The sequence below is a fragment of the Erithacus rubecula genome, assembly GCF_903797595.1.
Source record: "Erithacus rubecula genome assembly, chromosome: 2".
NCBI classification, from domain to species: Eukaryota; Metazoa; Chordata; class Aves; order Passeriformes; family Muscicapidae; genus Erithacus; species Erithacus rubecula.
The window spans coordinates 52,998,299-53,017,787 of NC_136685.1; the positions used below are offsets into that span (position 1 = coordinate 52,998,299).

Genomic DNA, 19,489 nt, shown 5'->3' on the forward strand with positions numbered 1-19,489 from the left:
TCCTTTTTATGGAGAGGAAATTTGATCAAAACAACAAAATTTTTTCCTTAGGAGTTTTGTTCTATTGAATTGGATCATCTGTTGAACTTAAAACGCTTGCACACAAGGCATTAAAAATCAGATGGATGAGAAATAACATCTATATCACTAAAAAACAAAGATAAAATTTCCCCTTTTCTTTCCATCCAGGTACCCTCTGTCCATCCACTCTTCCCTCCTCTTTGAGATCTTTGAGTTTTATCTCTTGAGTTTTTCAGTTGGCCTTAACACTATACTTGTAAAGTGTAACATTGATGCTAATAATGTTAATAATGATGTTAATAATTTTAAATTCACATCTTTTACTTTCTTTTTATTTTTTTTAAAACACATGTTTTTTTCTCTTATTATCCCTGCAGGTAGCATTTCAGTTTTGTGTATTGAGTAATATTGTGTTCTAAAATACCAGATGTTTCCTTAATTTCAACAAGTTCCTGAATCATTTGTGGTTTGTTGAAGAACCGGAAGAAACAACTTGCATTGTGAAAATCACTATTTTTTTTTTTTTCCATGCTAATTCAGTGCAGCCTGACTTAAAGCATCTTTCCAGGTATTTTTTTAGAAGTAAAGATTTCTTCCAGAATCTTGTTTTGATGACATTTTAGTAGGTTCATGTGAAATAGGTTTTGTTCCAGCAGTGAAATATAAACTTGGCATTCCATGCACTTGTTTCCAGTAAAAAGGTAGTGAATGCCAATGCCTGTAAACTGATTAAAAAGATACATGCAGCACCTGAATGGTAAAGCTACTATACAGGGCATAGAATTTCTTCAAATTACATTGACCTACATATTTTACACGGTGACAACAATATACTAAAATTTAAAGAGATATTTCTTCACCAAAAGTTAGAATGAAAAATTTTGTAGTACAGAACGGGGTAGATTCTAAAATATGTATGTGTTCAAAAAGTGGTTAGACATGATTAAAAAATATCTCAAACAGTATTTGGCAGGAGACCTTCCCTCTGGCTCAAAAATCTTCTCAGCTGAAGGTCTTTGACCACACTATCCTAATTTAATAGAGCAGTTGCTGTACTTCTAAGGATGAAATAAAAGTGGATTTCAAAACTGTTTATATGATTTAGAATATAAATTTGTATGGAGCTGCCGGATGCCCACTGCTAAATTCCTTACGCATTTTTTTCAAATCTCTGCCCCCAGCTGACCATCTATTTTAAAATCATTTTTTCTTCCCATCCTGGTTTGTGTTGAATCTTGCTCACTTCAAGATGTCAAAAATCAATGAGAGATAAGGGGATACCTAGCTTAAATCATGAGACAACATTTAACTTGTGAAAGAACATTTTATCTTTAAATCACCCTCTAGCTGCAGTGGATGTTGCAGTACCCACACTATTGCTTTGCTCTGGACTCCTCCCAGTTTGATAAGCACTGCTTCTAATACTACTGCAGGCACCATGGCATTAGCCTTTCAGGTCTTCAAGAAACCACCAGGGAGTTTACTCAAATAATGCATGCCCCATCCCTCCCCCTTTTTTTTTTTTTGGTGAGCATCCTGCAATTTTTCCACCATAGGTACCAAAGTATTCTTCCTGATAATAGACTTGATTGTGTAGACACTTAGATATGGTTGGCAGATTAGGTATTTAAATTATGTTTGCTAGAGGGATTATGCTGAGAAGACCATAATGAATGTATGCTTGGTTAGTATTAAAATATTCAAACATTTTATAGTCTGCTTCCCAACAAATCCTGCCAATATATTGTCATCACATCAGGATTTTAAAGTTTAAAGGAGTATAGGCATTTTTTCTAAAATCGAATAGGAGCATTTTTATATAGCTTAGGGAGACAGGAAATCACTGTCAAGCAATTATTTCCTATTGCTAAAGGAATTTTCATATTTTTCTTCTACTGTTGCCAGCAATCTAACAAATTTTGTGTTGAGTTATTTAATTTCCAATAACATATGCCAAACTAAGACTGAAAGGAAAACAATTATGCCATTTTTCAATTATACAGGAAATAATAGATTATCAATTTATTATCTATAGATTTTTTTTTGAGACCAGCTAAACGACAAAAAGTGGGTAGTCATTTACAAAAAACAATTATCTTTCTGTATTTATTAAAAGAGGTGTGTTGGGGAGTAAAATTAACAGATTTGAAGCAAGGACTAATTAATCTTTCCTGACAAAGAGGCTTCTTGATGCTAAGCTCAGAACCTGAGACTTGCAATGTCTGCCTTGAAACTCTACCTTGCCCTTGTGTCTTTGCTGGGTTGTTACCCTCTCTAGATGCAATCAGTTCAGTCCACACAGTTTGATATGTCCATAAATGCCATGGGATTTCTGACTTCCTCTTAGGCATTACTCCCAGTTTTGATATACACCCCCAGTTCCACTTGTACTTTTCTTTAAGGACTTCCTGCATTTTTGTTAAGTTTTAGACACATTTTTGAATGCTAAATAAAACTACCCATAAGGATATTTCAGAAACTGCCATAACTGCTATTTTTCCAATGATTTATAGGCTGGTTTACAATGCAACACTCATACAACAATGCCAGAGAAGTTCTTACAGCAGAGGCTTAGAAACAGCTTAAATTAGCTCCCATAAGGTAGAGTCCAGTGTTTGACTGAGCAGCAATGGTCTTTAACAAGCATCTTCAGACTTTCCTAAGGTTCCTGGTCTTTTTCATGGCTACAGGGATTTTGCTGCAGATTAGAGGCAGTGCAACAGGAAATACTTGCCACAAGCACCAGCCACTGGTTCCTATTGCAATGTAAGGGTCCAGACTCAGCCAGTCTGGAGCTGATCATCACTGGCAGCTTCTCAAGATGATGCTCCTCTGCCTGCAAGCTCGGTCTGTGCCCCTGCTGTGGGAGCAGCAAGGGCCTCCCAGGTCTGGCTGGTGCAAGTGCATAGTCCAATCATGCACCATGGTGCAAATTAAAACCCCTGTCTATAACCACAGCTCCTAAGTGGGCCACAGCCGCCTCACACACAGGGAGAGCACTTGCTGTTTGCTCAGGTCTTTCCAAAAACTGTTTGGTGGAGATTTTGTCAAGGTGAAAAAATGCAAGGAGAAAACATCACAAGCTGTGACATGCAGCACCATGAAAAACTTCCTGTGTTTACATTTTTTTCCTACTATATAATTTCTGTCTTTTCATCTTTGCTGGAGTCACTAAAAGTTGAACAGCAAAATAAAATTGATAATCCCTGATGAGATTCATAAGGCCTGTAAACCTGAAGGTGGTGTTACTGCTATTCTCCCTTGACATTTGGTTGGGCAGCTTGGTTTAGTTACTGCTGTAGCTGGCAGCTGTGCTGGCAGCAGCCCTCTCTTCCTCAAAAGCTTCCTCGGTCTCTTTTGAAATGGCTGCAGCCAATTTTTGGAATTTGTATTTGCAACCTCAGTAATCTCTGCAAATAATTTGTTGCACAATGATGTCTTCTGTCACAGATTTGTTAATATGGCATTGACTGCTCTTTATCAACCTCACCCCAAAGAGACCAAGCAGAGGTGGTTTTTGAAGGTTTAATATTTGGAATGTTTTGCCTCTTCCCTCAGTACACAACAGATTTATTCAAATACATTTGACATATTCAACATCAAAACTTAGTCCTTTATGGTTTTCCAGACTCTCTTGTCTAGAGCACTTTGACACCTTGCAAATCATCTGAAATAAGCTTACTTCTCACTGTTAGGTTAATTATTTCCATGCTGGTTAATTATTTTCCATGCCTAGACTGAAGTGCCTTTAACTATTTGTATTGTCACATAAAGAAATTATAAAATTGATGCTGTTTTATGAATATTTGTACACAGTAGAGTAAGCTGCAATGTAGTTATACATAATTGTCATTGAATCATCATTATACAATATGTGCTATTCAAGTTTTTGAGTGGGTGACAAGACAAGAAAGGTTTCTATTGGATTTAAAATTAATTAAAAAAATATTTTACAAACAAAAATGTGGAAATGAAAAATCAAATTTTATTTGTAAAAAAAACCTGTAAGCTTTTAATTTCTCTTTTTTTTTTTTTTTTTTTTTTTTAAGAGAGAAAGCATTTGCTTTCTTGTTAGTGTGAGTGGAAATAGAAAAGATTAGAACTTAAACACGTGATTGCAGTATCTTTTCATTTTATGGAAAAAAAAAAGGAAAAAGTGAGGGTCCTACTGCCACTTGTGCTAATTATTAAAGTCACATTCACTGAAAAAAAACCAAAACCAAAACCAAAATCAGTTGATTGTGTCAGTTTTTATGTGAGTTTTAAAATTATTGAGCAACCAATATTAAATTTGCAACTTTCACATGCCAAAATTCTTGAACATGTAATAAGTAGTCTGCTCAGCTGGACAGCTGTTTAAAATGCCACATTAATGAAATAAAGGAGATTTTTAATGTAGGCTCAAGGGCTTAATTCTCATAGTTTTTGCTGCCTTTCTCTTTCCTTTGTGACCAAGTGGAACATTAGCATAGAAATTCTCAAGACTGCACTGATGGAACCTCATCAGATGACAAAAGGCACAGGAAAGTAGCCCTGCAGTGACCTCAGAATGCTGTGAGCTGCAGCAGCACCACAGTCCAGCAGCAATGTACATGCTGCATCTTTGCAATTATTTTTAATGAGAAGTTGTACTGACAGCTTGTTCTTGCAACTCAACTGAAATAGAAAGCAGAGCAACAACATTTCAACAGGGATCAAGATCACTTCCAAAGGAAATTTTCATTTCACTGCAGCTATGTTTTAGAAAATATAATTTTTTGTCAGAAATTATTCAAGGGCCACTCCTTTCTGAGTACATTGCCAGTTAAAATAAATCTGACATAAATTCCTGAAGCCCTAGGAAATAAACCAAATCTTCCATTCCATTGGAACTGAAAGACTAAGCCAATGACAATATACATAACTGTATAAGAACTTCAAAAATTATGGAGAATGAGGCATTTTCAGTAACCTTAAGCTTAGGGATACTTTGCAAGTCTTGATGCTTCTCAACACTCACAGATCTATTACAGAAAAGAAGAATGACCCACATCTGGAGCCAGCCCTGCAGCCAGGACTGTACCTACACACCTGGGGTGAACTGCCTTTCCCCACAGACACTCAGGGTGTGTACAAACACCTCTTGCCAAACCATCAGGGCTGAATTTAGTGGGACTGAGTGGGCAGTGACACCTTGGAGCCAGATGCTGCCAGTCCCAACAAAAGGCCCTGAAGGGCACCAAACGTGGATTTCACCCCTCTGAGCAGGGCATGGCTTGGGGGCAGTGAGCCCAAAGTCACAGAATCAGAGAATATGCTGAGTTGGAAGAGACCCACAAGGATTATCAAGTCCAACTCCTGACCCTCACAGGACCCTCTCTGAGAGTCACACCATGTGCTTGAGGGCATTGTCCAAATAATTCTTGAATTCTGTCAGGCTGGCGTTGGGTCCACTTCCCTGTACGTGTACCAGTACCCAAACACCCTCTGGGGGAAGAAGCTTTTCCTGATACCCAACCTAAACCTCCCCTGACACAACTTTAGGCCATTTCCTTGAGTCCTGCCGCCAGTCACCACAGAGATCAGTGCCTGCCTGCCTGCCTCTCCTCCTCACGAGGAAGCTGCAAAGTGGGATGAGGTCTCCCCTCAGTCCCCTCTTCTCCCGCTGAACAGACCAGATCACCCCAAAGGGGTGGCACAGTCCCCTGGGCGGGTGATGAAGGCGCATGCGGTGCGCGGGCTTTCCTGGGCATCCCGCAGACACTCACGGACGGGAGGGGAAAACCTCCTCGGGAAGGGGCGAGGAGCTGCAGGCAGGGCCGGAGGCGAGCACCTTGCAGGAGACCAGCAGCCGGCAGCGCTCTGGGCGCAAAAGCACCGGGGGCTGCTGCGTGCCTCTGGCGGCACCGGGAATAGGATGGGACCGGGAGCGGGACCAGGAGCGGGACTGGGAGCGGAACCCCCGCCCCCGCGCACACCTGTGCCGCCACCGCCGCCGCCCGGGCATCGGGCAGCGGAAACTTTCTCCGGCTCCCTCGTAAACACGGCCCGGCGCCCTCCCCCGGACGCTATTTCGGAGCAGCGCGGTGTCCTCCGGCCCCGCACCGCCTGCCCTGCCCGCAGGGAGGGGCGGCCGCGGCTCGCCCTCACCTGCAGGGAGCGCTCGGAAAGCGAGGGCAGCCGAGGGACGACCGAGAAGGGCGGGCGGGGAAGGACGGGAACATCCCGCTCCCTCCTCCGCTCCCTGCCGGGGGGAGCGGGGCCCCGGTGTCCGCGCTGCGGGCGGGGCGGGGCGGGACCGCACGGCCGGGATATTAATAGCCGTGTCCGGACGGGCGGCGGGCAGAGCCGGGGACCATGCAGGGCAACGGGCAGCAGGCGGGGAAGGGACGCGAGGAGCACCTGGCCGGGGTAGGGGCGGCCGATGGCGGGCTGCCGGCGGCGGCTGTGCCCATGCTGCCGGCCATGGAGCTGGCCGAGGAGCCGGAGAAGCCTCCGGGCGGCAAGGGCAAGGATCCCAACACCTACAAAGTGCTCTCGCTGGTAAGGGCCGGGCGGCGCGGGGCGGGGCGGGCGGAGCGCGGTGTCCCCTCGCTGGCGGCAGCGGCGCGGCTGGCGCAGGTGTCTGCATGTCTCCAGGCTTCGGGAGATGGAGACGAGCCCGTGGCGGCACCGTAGAAACCTCTCGGCAGTGTTGCAAGAGGGTGACTGCCTTCGGCTGCTCGGGATGCCCGGGATGCCCGGGGCAGCAGTGCTACGGGACCGCTCCGCTTCGGGAGTGAGCCTCGGGCAGGAGCGGCACCTGTGTATAGACAGCGACCTGCCTCAGAGAGCGATTCGCAACTCTTGGTTTATCTTACTCTTTTGACGGTCCTCAGCGTTGAGTCTTTCAAAAATTTTTTTGTGGTGTCAATGGTTGTCTCGTCTTCCATCATGCGGTTTTAATTGTTTGCTGTAGAGGGGAAGCCAAGGAAGACAAAACCAGGTTAAAACAGGAAAATATGACTGGAAAAGATAAAAAGAGTTCAAGAGCCGAAAGGACAGAGGAAGTGTTAAAAACTTGCCTTTCTCTGAATTTGAGCTACCGTGGGTTGAAAGTTTGTCTCCAAGTACTTCTGGGAGGCACTTTTGGCCCTTGTTCAGAAGCCCCAGCAGCCAAAGCCATTGTTAGCAGGTAGGTCACTTTCCAGTTTTAGCCACACTGCTGTATTGTAATTATCCTCCCCATAGAGATGTGAAAATAAGATCTTCCATACTGCCTGGAGTAATCATTATGAGGCTAAAGTCATTATCAAGGTGAAGAAATAGTCGTGTTCTTGGAAGGAAGCTTTAGTGGAACTGCAGTCTTTGCTACATATGTACACATAAGTAGTGCTCTTTCAATACACTGAAGCACAATAGTCAAGGTGCCTGCCTATATTTACTGTAATCTATCTTTGTAATCTGGTTACCATTTCAGATGAATCATGCACCCGTATCATTGTGACTACAGGTTGGTCATACTTTCTGACATAGCAGGTGGTAAATTATGTTTCTAAGTTTGCAGAATGTTACAAGAAAAATATGAAAATTCATGCAAAAGTCTATGGTAGTTTCCATGCAGAAGATTTTTTTGGCAACTTTTCTGATATGTCCCCATAAATGTTGCAGTCAGTAGCTTGTTTCATTGCTTCATTGTCTTCTGGGGGGGTTTCAGTTTGTGCCATAAAAGCCACTGCAGCTGGATGATGGAAACAGCTCAGCTCTTTTCAGGCTTGACATTAGATACTAGTAGTGGGAAATAGTCTTATCCTATTCAAAACCTAATGTTGTTGCCTGAGCTTTTTAGGCTCTAATACAACAAAATTATTAGAGGTGCACAGCCACTTACAGGCCAGAGTTGAGCACAAGTTAGTGTTTGCAGTTACTTATTCTTCTGAATTAAGTCCTTATTTTCCAAATGCCATTCATTAAGAACTGGCAAAAGTTTCCTTCTGTGCTGGTTAAAGTGTCAGAGTGAAATGTCATCTACACAGAAATAATTTGAAAATTCTAAATATTTATGGCCATGCATTATTTTTTGAATTATTGCAGACATTGAGATAATGTAGGACATTCAGTGAGAACTTGGAAAACTTTCTAAATACTGCAGGTGATGCTGGATTGAGTGAAACAAGTATGTAATTAGCCAAAACAGTTATAAAATGGAAAGCTGAAGTTGGAAATGCAAGTTTGTTCTTTCTCAGAAGCCAATGTATTTATAAAGCATTGATGGTATCCAAATGCAATAAAGAAGTGAGTAGACTTACTTGCTTGGTCTTTGTAGTTTTATGTGAAACTATTAAAGTGTCCAGATATAGGTAAATCTCATTTGCCTGTATTTATCCTAGCTGTATATGCTATTGCTTCTTTTATTTATGTAGAAAAAAACGAACCCCACAAACAACTGCTTGCAAGTGAGCTTATGTTAAAATTTTCTAAAAACTCATGAATGCATTTCTGCTAATTAGGGAGTATTTGAATCACTCTTCTTATTTTTCTGGGAAGCTCAGACTGGACTGCATTTTCCTCTTCCTTCACATGTGTCTGCCACCTGCAGATGTTTGTGCAGTTTATGGACACAACCTCAACGTTCCCAGCTTTTATCCATGAGTCAATCTTACCCTATTACAGAGCAGCTGCTGCTGCACAGGGAAGATTCTGCAAATGGTGGGACAGGCCCACAGGTATTTATTAACCCATAGTGCTTCCCAAAGCAACCAAAGCACACTTTTTCATTTACTTCGTGCCAGTTTTTGTGAGCTCTGTCTGTCTGTAGTCTCTCCAGGCTGTTGTGTGAGTGAGCACTATGCTGCTGCCCAAGAGCAGCATAACCTTTGCTTATGTTTGAGATTTTCTGTCCCCACTTGCCAGGAACTCGGGCATTGCATTTTGGTCTGATTCATTCATTCCATTAAAATAAATTTTTCCATGCCAGTCTAACATTGAGAGAAATAAGTGTAATAATGTAGGAGAATGTTTCTTTTTCAACAGCTTCAGACTTCTTGTTGAAACTGGAAAACTCATTTAAACTAACAGTTTTGTTAGAAAAATTCTAAAAGAGTTTTTGCATCTTGAGAATTCCAAAGTAGAAAAAAAAAAACCAAAATATTCCAGGTATGGTCCAGACTGAGACATTGAAAGTGTGTTAGTCTCATCTAAAGACTAACTAAAGCATTTCTGAGTGCATAAAGATAATAAACTATGAATTTTTTAAAAAATGCTGTGGAATACACTTATTATTTTTGTAGTCTGTGTTTTAGCTCCCTTTTTCAAATTAAGGCTGTCCAGTCTTATTTGTTTGGGTGGGTTTTTTTTTGTTGTGTGTGTGTGTGTGTGTTCTTGGTTTTTTTATTTTTTTTTTCTGAAGGCACATCCCAAAAACTAACCAACTGCCAACTTTGGGCAAGAGTTTGAACTTAAAACCTCTTCAGGCTTCTTCTAGCATTATTATATCATAGAATGAACTGGGTCTGAAGAGATGCTTAAAGATCAGCCAGTTTCAACCCCTCTGTCATGGGCAGGGACACCTTCACTAGACCAGGTTGCTCAAAGCCCATCTAATGTGGCTTGGGACACTTGTAGGGATGGGGTATCCACAGATTCTCTGGGCAATCTTTTCAAGTGTCTTGCCACGCTTACAATATGTAATTTCTTCTTAATATCTAATATAAAGATATAATCTTTCAGTTTAAAGAATTTCTTCTTGTCCTATCACTACATGCTCTGTAACAAGTCACTTTCCAGCTTTTCCATTGGTCCCTACAGGAACTGGAAGGTGCTGTAAGGTCTTCTTAGGGCTTTCTCTTCTTCAGGTTGAACAGCTCCAGCTCTCTCCACCTATCTTCACTGAAGAGATGGTCTACCTCTTATCTTTGTGTCCCTCCTCTGGACCTGCTTCAAGAAGTCTTAAGAAGCCCTCTGATGCTGAGGACCCCAGAACTGGATGCAGCACTCTAGCTGGCTCTCAAAAGGGCACATCACAGGGGCAGAATCCCCTCCCTTGACCTGCTGGCCATGTTTCTTTTAATACAGCCCAGGATGCAGTTGGTACATTGACAGCCTCTGCCCAGCTTTTCATCCACCAGCACCCCCAAGTCCTCTGCAGGGCTGTTCTTAATGAGTCCTTCTCCCAGTCTGCTCTCACCTTGGCAATTGCCCTTACCCAGGTGTAGCACCTTGCACTTCTTGAACTTCATGAGGTTCTCCAGCCTGTCCAGGTCCCTCTGGATAGCATCTCATTCTTCTGTTGTGTTAAATCACTGCTCAGCTTTGTGTCATCTGCAAAAACAGCTGGGGGTGCTGGGTCACATTGAGCTTCTCATCCACTAACAGCCCCAAGTCTTTCTGCTCAGGGCTCTCAAACCATTCTGTGCCCTGCCAGTGCTGGTACTGGGGTTGTCATGCAGGACCACACACTTGGCCTTTGCACAGTCCCACCCCTCAGGCTTGCTCTGGCTCCTCTGGATGGCATCCCTGCCCTCCAGCCTGTTGACTGCACCACACAGTTTGGTGTCAGTGGCAAACTTGCTGAAGGTGCCTTGGTTCTGCTGCCTGTGTCACTGACAAAATGTCCAACAGTGCTGGTCCCTATGCTGACCCTGAGGGGGTCACTCCTCACTGTTCTCCACTGGGACCTTGAGTGGTCCCTCTGTCAAATCCATGTTTTAGTGTGGCCAGGATGTCATGCAGAACATACCAAATGCTTTGCACAAGTCCAGGTAGATTATTTCAGTTTCTATTCCCTCTACTGCCACCACTGTAATCCCATTTTAGAAGGCCGCCAAATTTGTCAGACACAATTGGCCCTTAGTGAAGCCACATCACCTGTGACCTTTTTATTTTCCATGTGCCTTAGTATAGTTTTCAGGAGCATCTGCTCCATGATTCTATAAATCTGGTTTCACCATTGATTGCTATGTTAAACTTTTTTGAATCATAAACCCCCATTTATAATAAATAAATGAGACTGTCTCTGGTCAAGGGAGAGTTTCTGTTACCAGTTCATATCTGCCATTGTTGCAGTCAACAGAGAGTCTAACTATAGAAAAAAGATCTATTAAATGTCAAGATATTCTATGAATCCTGAAAGGTTTTTACCACTTCATTTGAAAATAACCCATACCTGCTGACATTGTGCTCAGGCAAGCCTGGGTGACATGTTCAAGCTCTAACCTTGTTTTTAGCCCTCAGCAAACTATTTCAGCCTTTTTTTGTTTTATTTTGTTTTATGTACCTTGTAATATTTCCTTTATTTTTCAGTAGGGAAAAGTTGTCCTTGCTGAAATTACTCGCTCCCATGACAGTGCTGGACTGAGTTTAGATGGGACTTCTGAGATCCAAGAAACACCACACTGCTTTACAGTAATATTACCATGACTCTTGAATGATTTAATTTATTTTTGACATTAAACATCCTTTGGTGAAATACGAAGTAAAGAATGATGATGACAAGATTGCCATATTTTTGATAGACTTTGAAGCACTTTCAGTTTAGAAATATTAAAAGAGTTCTTGGCCAATCTCCAATATCTTAATAATTTGTAGGAAAATCGCTTCCAATGTTGGGAAACAAGGATGTTTTACAGCTGTCTTCTGCCAATGTTACAGCTCTCCAACTTTCATGGTGACTTGGTTTTAAGTCTAAACACATGGTGTTTGACAAAGCATTTTTTTTTGTTGTGCTTGCTGTTGATATTGCTTAAATGCATTAATTAGAATAAAATTGTAACCATGCATGCAAAAAAGAGACATCATTACCCAATTTAAGCCATCAAAAGAAAGTTTGGGGTTTGAAGAATTAAAAAATCATTATAGCTAAATGTTTCTCTTCAGTCTACTCATCTTTTAGGGAAGACTTTTCAAATAATTCTCATTATACACAGGGAAATGTAAACCCATAATTTCCTTATTGTCCTTCAGATGGGATTTTCGTGCTGGATATTAAAGACAAAAATTGTAATCTTGCTCTTACACAATTAAAAAAATTAGATATTTTAACTCTGAATGGTTTCCAGGGTTAATTTGTATTCTTGCTTTATTTACTTCTTTATTCACTTCTTTGTTCACACTTTAACTAGCTACATAGAGCTAGTTGGCCTATCCTAAAAGGTAGAAGCTGAGATGAAATAAAAAATATTATCCAAAGAAACACTTGCAGGAAATTAATCTTTCCATTTGGTTGAGGATTTTTAAGTATAGAGAAAAAAAACCAAATTAAACAACAGCGAACACAGACAAACAAAACCCAGCATCAAGTGAACAACAGCAAAACCAAAACAATAACAGAGGAAAAACAGCTCCCCAGATTCCACTTTTATAACTGTACTCAGAACTCAGTTTAAATTTTATTGCCTAAGTAGGTTGAGTTCAGATAAACAGTCAAAGGAATGATTGTGAATTGGCTGAGCAAACTTCAGCTCACTTTCAGTTGGGTAATTTAGATATGGTTTTTAGCATCAATAAAACAGTATGGAATTTAGGCTACCAAATACTCTTCTCTGAAGCTGAATGGGAGGATTTAAGCCATCCAGGAGGTTTCAGTCACCCCTTGGAGTGCAGATCTTGGGGCAGGCTGAAGCACACCCAGCTGTGTCACTGGTGCATCTGTCCATGCTGCTGGCTGCTTGCCTGCCTGAAAACAGCCACTTTGGCCTAGGAATGGGAGTGTAGGATATCTACTGCTAGATTAGGCTACACTGTACTTGGTCTGTCCAGGCAAAAGGAGTGGATGGGGTTGTGATTGGTGCTGTGTGCTCAGACTTACTGCTCCAGCATCCAGAGTCCCAACTCAGTCTATGCCTTAGGGTTTCCATTACATTTCTTTAATTTTGCAGTAAATCTTTTTCTACCTGTCAGGTACCAGGTGAAGGAAGGTCATGCAGAAAGAGAAAGTAAAACTGTATCCAGTTGTGGCAACAAGGCAGACAGGAGCAGGAAAGGGACATTCACTGGAAAGGGACATTCTCACTGTATGTGAGCAGGGTGAGCACAGTGGATTTGGGGACACCCACCAGGTTCATCCAATAGTCTAAATTGACAGGTGAGTATGTAATGGTAAGAGATGGCAAGTCTGTGAGTTTGGGTCAACAGGATAAATGGCCAAGATTGACTCGACTGCAGTGTGGTTGTCTCACATTCCAGACAGGGCACAGAGGCAAGGCTTGCTCAAACAAGGGGAGAGTGACTCTTCTGGGGCTTTCTCTAGATTTTTATTGCGGAGCTGTCTTCAGGACTGATCAAGATCTCTCAAATAGTGCTATCAACAACTGAACCAGTACCAGAGAACTGGAGGGAGAGAGTGAGGGTACTTTTGTTCTTAACACCTTCTTTTAGTTCTGCAAAACAGTCAGATACTAAAATAATCAAGAACATATTGACAGTTTAAGTGGATAGGCTTTCTGTAGTAATAATTTTATCTTGACTTCAGAACAATTTAGTTACTGTGGTAAAACTTGGATTTCAGGCAAGGCCAAAGATACAAAAACTTGCAAGGCTTCCTTCCAACTCCTGCTCTTCAAAAATTTTCCTTTGCATTTTTTTACTGGTATCACTGGAATTACACAGAGTGAATTGCTCTGGTTTGACTTGCAGTGAAAGCTCTGTTATTGTTGCTTCTGGCTGAAAGGAGAGGCAGAGTAAATTAAGGCTTTGAAAACATGAAAGGTATGAAGAGTTTCTCACCTTGGAGCTGATATTAGGAATGAATATATTGGGAAGTATCACCATGATCATATGCTGTGACAGAATTTATCAATGTGCTGCAGCATGACAGTGTCCCATTTGAATGAAACAGTAGTAGGTGTGATTTTAAGAGAAGCTACTTTATAATGCTCCATATTGGAATTATATTTTTACATTGCTTTTATATATTTCCTGACCTCCTTAAAAAACCACTTTGTGCACTGAAAAACAACAAGTACTTTTCTGCATAGGCATTGCACAAGCCACCTGTATAAAAAAGTTTCCTCTAAGTGTCTTTATAGGGCAGCAGGATTTTATTGTAAATGGGATGGGCTGGAAGACAAAGAGAAGTAGTATAAGTAAGGACTTTTCACAAATGAAATAATGTTTAATTGTTTGACACAATAAGTTACCTAAGGATAAAAGGAAGTAATAAAAAATGAAGTATTTGCATTTCTGAAGAAGCTCAGTGAGCATAGCCTTGTCCCAGTTCTGCTGTGTAACAGCATATAGGCAAATCAACCTATGTAAAAACTTTAAAATGTGGTAGTCCGTGGATCCAAGTTTGTGTTAAACACTGGTTGCTTTTATTCCTAGAATAACAAAAAGTATAGTGTTGTTATAGCTACTTCAAGAAAATCAGTAATCCAGCCTGGCCATGTATATTCCATTTCATTGTTTGACTCTGCTAAATGGGCCAGTTCATGAACCTTCTTCTGGCTCGGATGTGTTTCCATGTTGTGAGGTATCAAAATTTGATAGTCTGCCTTTGGTTTTTGAGGGGCTATGTTCAAAATGTGCTGAGGTGAATAATGACCTCTTTATCAACCCTGGTCTTTGTTTTGGGAAAATGGCCAAAAGATTCAGGGCTATGAGTCTGTGATCAATATCAGTGTACTTAGTAAAGACCTGTAATGAATAACTGAAATTGACTTGATCTTAAGGATCTTTTCCAGCCTAAAGATTCTATGAAACCTGGTTTGTCCTATCTTCTTCTCATGCTGTTTGTGATTCTGCTATTTTTTGACACTCCTTATAATCTTGGTGTTTAGCAGGATTTCTTCACTAATTCTTTAAAGTCATTGTGTCTTCCTCTGGAAGTTAATATTGCTGTCATGGTGGCAGTAATAATGGTATCTACCAAAGAAAAATGGATGTGAACACAGGTTTACTTGGTATATTTATTGGTATAATCAGCACCCTGTAGAAGCCACCCCCTCTGTACCCTGCTCTTGTCACAGCTCTCATGATGGTAATCTAATGTGGAGCAGCTTTGGCTTTATTCTTGAAAAGGGATTTCTGGAATGGGAAGGGCATGAAAATGGCTCAAGGCCATATTTTGAGATTCAATTTTACTTTTATTTCTGAGTCAAATACAACTTGTTTGGAAAACAATTTTTAGTTGGCATAATTACTGACAGTGTCTTTCCTTTCTATGCAGTTTTGCATTCATATGTGGTTGCCACTAAAGTGGATGGTGTGCAGTGGGCTTTGTTCTGTACTCTTAGTCTGCTGTGTTGAAGAAAAGAATTGTATTTGAAAGTACGTTTACTTCTTTTTCTCATAACATGAGTTTTCAGTCCTGTTTTCCTTAGGTTTTCACAAAAATCTACCTGCTGATTAAATAGCAGAGTCAGCTGTCTGTTTTTTGTGAATTGCACTAGAAGTTTTATTTCCCCTTCTTTTTGGTTAGCATATTGTTGCACTTTAATTTCTCTCTAAATTCTCCCATGATGTTGAGTGCTGTGAAAAAAGTAGCAGCTGGAGTAAAGCTTTGATAACAACAGCTCAAGTGCTAATGACTTCCAGGAGAGCATGTACCTACACAGTTGGGTAAGCAACAAATAAGAGAAATATTTTAGATTCCATCTGACTAGCTGACAGGTACTAACTCTTCTGTCTTTTGGTATCTTTTAAAAGGTATCTTTAACTGATGCAAGTATCTATTAAAAAACAGATGCTTGAATAGTTTTGGAAAGGTATTTAGAGAGCTATAGTATGATGATGTCCTCTGCTGATAATTCTCTGCTGAGTGAAGAGTTATTACTCTTTGGTGAGCTCTGTGAAGACTTTCATAATACCTTATAGTGGCTCAATCTGCCTTTAAAACATTCTTGTTCTTTGAATGACCTTTGGTTGCAATAGTACATAATAACAGTCTCGAGAATATTGAATAGAGAGTAGACCTCTGTGTGCCTCTTTGAGAAGAAAAATAATAATGCCTATGCATTTTCATAGTAAATCTTTATAGCTTTGGAAAAGTTTGGGGTGTTATCTCCAGCATTTTCATACACTGACTTCAGAATTATTTAGTCACCTCCAATGTTTTAGAACAGCCAGGACCTGAGAGCTTCAGTGACTCTCCTCCTGCTGGCCTCAATGAGTGGAATGTAGATCAACAGAAGCAAGTCTCTGAAGACCATAAAAATATTTACAAATGTGGAAAGAAAAGATGAGTGGTGCAAGAAGGAGGTGGTGCACTTTATCCAGTGCTGATTAACTTTTTTTTTAGGTGATTTACCAAAGTTTTACTTTAGTAGCTGTGCTGGTGTGAGTGAAGTATCTACATCCTTTCAGTTTATTAAAATTTATTAAGTAATCCCTGCTTTTGAATAAAACTCAGCTGTTGGCAAGGGGATTATGCTGGTTTAAAAATAATTTTTACAAGCATGAGTAAGTGTTCCACTGCCCCTGGCAAGCATAGTTAAGTGTAGTTTTTATTTTTTCTTTATACAGTATGCTGTCTGCATTTTAAACAGTGCCCTTTTAGAGTAAAAAGGTCACACTATTCTTGTTTGAAGTTCATTATTTACTATTGTATTCTTTACAATTTTGCAGGTGAAATTCTTTCTCAAAGATATTTTAGTGTTAAGGTTCAGTAATCATCTATTTTAGGTGCACAAAACAGTGAAAACATAGCATGCCTTTCACAGATCCCAGTGGTTTTGGAAAATTCCATGGGTTTTCTTAATACTGGTATTACAGACCCTGTCTAGACATCCTCCCTTCATGGATACATAGGACATAACTGTGAGAAACAATCATAGAGATTAGAATGGAAAAACATTATTTTGCATGGTTTGCTTGATAATTGTGTAGTTGCTAATGGATGTGTCTTAAACCTTGGAGTGACAAGTTTTGTTGGCTGTGGAATACCAGGGATGAAGGAAGGGAGATGGAAAGCAACTGGGTACATTGCAGGCAAAGAGTGAGGAAGATCAACACAGAAATGAATGTATTTCAGAATGGTAATTCCTTAAAAGAAGTATCAGTGCATCCTTTGCCAAAGAAAATACAGAACAGAGGTGGGGAGAGTTGGACAGAGCTAGAGAAGAATGAAGAGAAAGGGACAGTCGTATTAACTGTGTGAAGGAGGACTGAAACATGCTAGGAAAGGTGTCAGTAGCTAAGGCCAGTGAGAGATTTCTTTGTGTGCCAGTAAGACTTGTACAGCTGAGGAGTCTCTTTGGGATCAGGTGTGCAGCCTGCACACTTGCAACTCCAGCCCTTCCAGCAGCTCCCCGAAATCACGGCTGAGAAATTCCCTTCAGCTGCAACTCTAGAGATGAGTGAGGGAAATGATTCTCTTCTCTAACCATGCTATTATATTTCCATTTACCCAGTTCAAAATAAAAGGCTGTTGAAATAAAAGGCTTTTGAAATGTTCTCAGGATTGCAGTTTTCCAGACTTCCAACCACCTATTCCCAACAATTATAATTGTTTACAAAGCAAAGCTTTTATTGCTTCCTCCCACGTGAAGGAAGCAGTGATGGGGTAGAGATTCATCCCTAGATGACAATGTTTTTGTGATTCCAAAACAAACCTTCTAAAATTTATTTTTAAACAAAAAAAGGGCACTTTCTTCTCTGCAGTTGTTACTGCGTTGTTTTAAAAACCTTCTCTCAGATGCTATATTAGAACTGAATCTGACAGTTTGTGCTAGCAGCCTCATAAGATACAGATCATAAAAAGTTAATTTTCTGCTTTTGTGTATTACAAGGCAAGGTTCTTTAATTTTACGCTTCTTCCTACTAAATGTTGGATTCCCATATCCATTCTTAATGGCAACTTTTTCTCAATTCTTGCTTTCTCTATTGAGTGGAAGAATATGGGTGAAAGAACAGGTAAGATTTCTTCCTATTGTTTAAGAAGGCAGATTAAACCTTTGAGGCAGGTGTTATGGTGGCAGTATTGTAGTAGCTAGAGATTTGAATTTGGTGCTTGCTGCAGGATGCTAAACAAGGTTCTTGTTTGTAAACAAGAATGCATGCATCTACTTGTCTTTCTTTGGATTTAGAAATACATATATAATCTTTATGAAGCAGGCTGCAGCATCCCCAACCTGACCTACCTGTATGTAAAACAGGTCAGGTAATATTAATAACCTACTTGCTGTAGTAAGATTTCTTACAGAAACACAGAATGGTTTGGGTTGGAAGGGACCTTAAACATCACCTAGTACTAGCCCCCCCTGCCATGGACAGGGACACCTTCCACCAGGTTACTCAAAGCTCTGTCCAACTTGGTCTGGAACACTTCCAAGGATGGGGCATCCACAACTGCTCCAGACAACAGAGATATACTACAATATAGAAAGAAGCAAAGTAAACTAATTCATCTTTAGGGTGCAGCAGTGAGATGCAGTGAGAATCTGGATATTTTAAAATGGTTTGAATATTTTTCATCACCTACAGAGTTGATAATCTTAGGGCCTTTCCACTGACAATAGATCAACTACTGATGTAACACCTCTTGCTGTGCCTAGTCAGGACTGCTGCTGCTGGCCAGTATTAGCTGCTCCTTATTGTTCCAGCAGAACATTTTGCCATTTGTGTGGATAATATCCATGTGACTGAAGTCATTCAGGCTCAAGATAAAGCTTCAATTCAAAGCCTTAAATACTAAGCTGCAATTGCATGGGGTTCCGCTGGGTTAGATTTGGCCGCCCCAGAATATTGTCAAATGCTTAATGTGTAAACTTAACTGTTTTTGTAAAACTTCTTTATTAAGTGTAAAAGAAGGAAAGAAAGAGAGAGGAAAACAGAAAGGAGGGGGAAGCTTTAGTGCTTTGCAGTAAAATATTTTGAAGATAAAAATTTAAGGTAGTTGGACTAAGGTTTAAGAGGATTTAATATAGTGAGTCAAGAGTTTCAATATCTTAATTTATAACTGCATTTATGATGGCATTTTGTAGTATTTTGTACCCAAAAGAATACTCATATGCCTCAGTGAACATAATCCTTTTGTTTTTGCTTATTGGAATTATGTTCATAGAAGCATAAAACTGACAACCTGAAATACAATACAAAACTGTGATTTTGTTGCATTCGGTGCCAAAATCACAGAAATTGTTTGTGAGAATTGTAGCGAAGTTTTGCCAGTTTTATGTTGAGAAGTATTATCATAATCCTTATGCTTTAGAGTGGGTTTTATGTAGATTATTTTTTTACATTAATTTGATGTCATGATTAAATTCCTGCATTACCTACACTGAAGCTTCATGAGGGAATATTAATAGTCCATTAGTGGCACTGCAGTGTGTTTTCTGTATAAGGATGCCTTAGGTGGCATAAGTCCCATAGGTCATAGGTCTAGGATGCTATTTGAAGATATGGGAATAAAGCTGTTACAAAGAGAGTAGCTGTGGGTTTTGCTTGTTTTAAAACATGGTTGTGTTTTTATCTCAGAGGACGTTCTACTCCTTGATCTTAGTAGCAGGGCCTGGTGGGAACAGAGAAGCAATAAATCTTCACCCTGAAATAAAATGTTCTCAACCTGGCCTTTAAA

General features: G+C 40.4%; 1 protein-coding gene across 1 annotated transcript in view; it reads left to right on the forward strand.

Annotated features, from left to right (window-relative positions):
* The first annotated feature begins 6,318 nt into the window (after window positions 1-6,318).
* The window catches only part of ENPP1 (ectonucleotide pyrophosphatase/phosphodiesterase 1), a 51,865-nt gene continuing 38,694 nt past the window's right edge, over window positions 6,319-19,489 (forward strand). Inside the window, exon 1 of the mRNA XM_079325151.1 lies at window positions 6,319-6,543. Coding sequence (XP_079181277.1) covers window positions 6,358-6,543 — 186 coding nt within the window. The 5' untranslated portion in view covers window positions 6,319-6,357. The remainder of the gene's footprint in view (window positions 6,544-19,489) is intronic.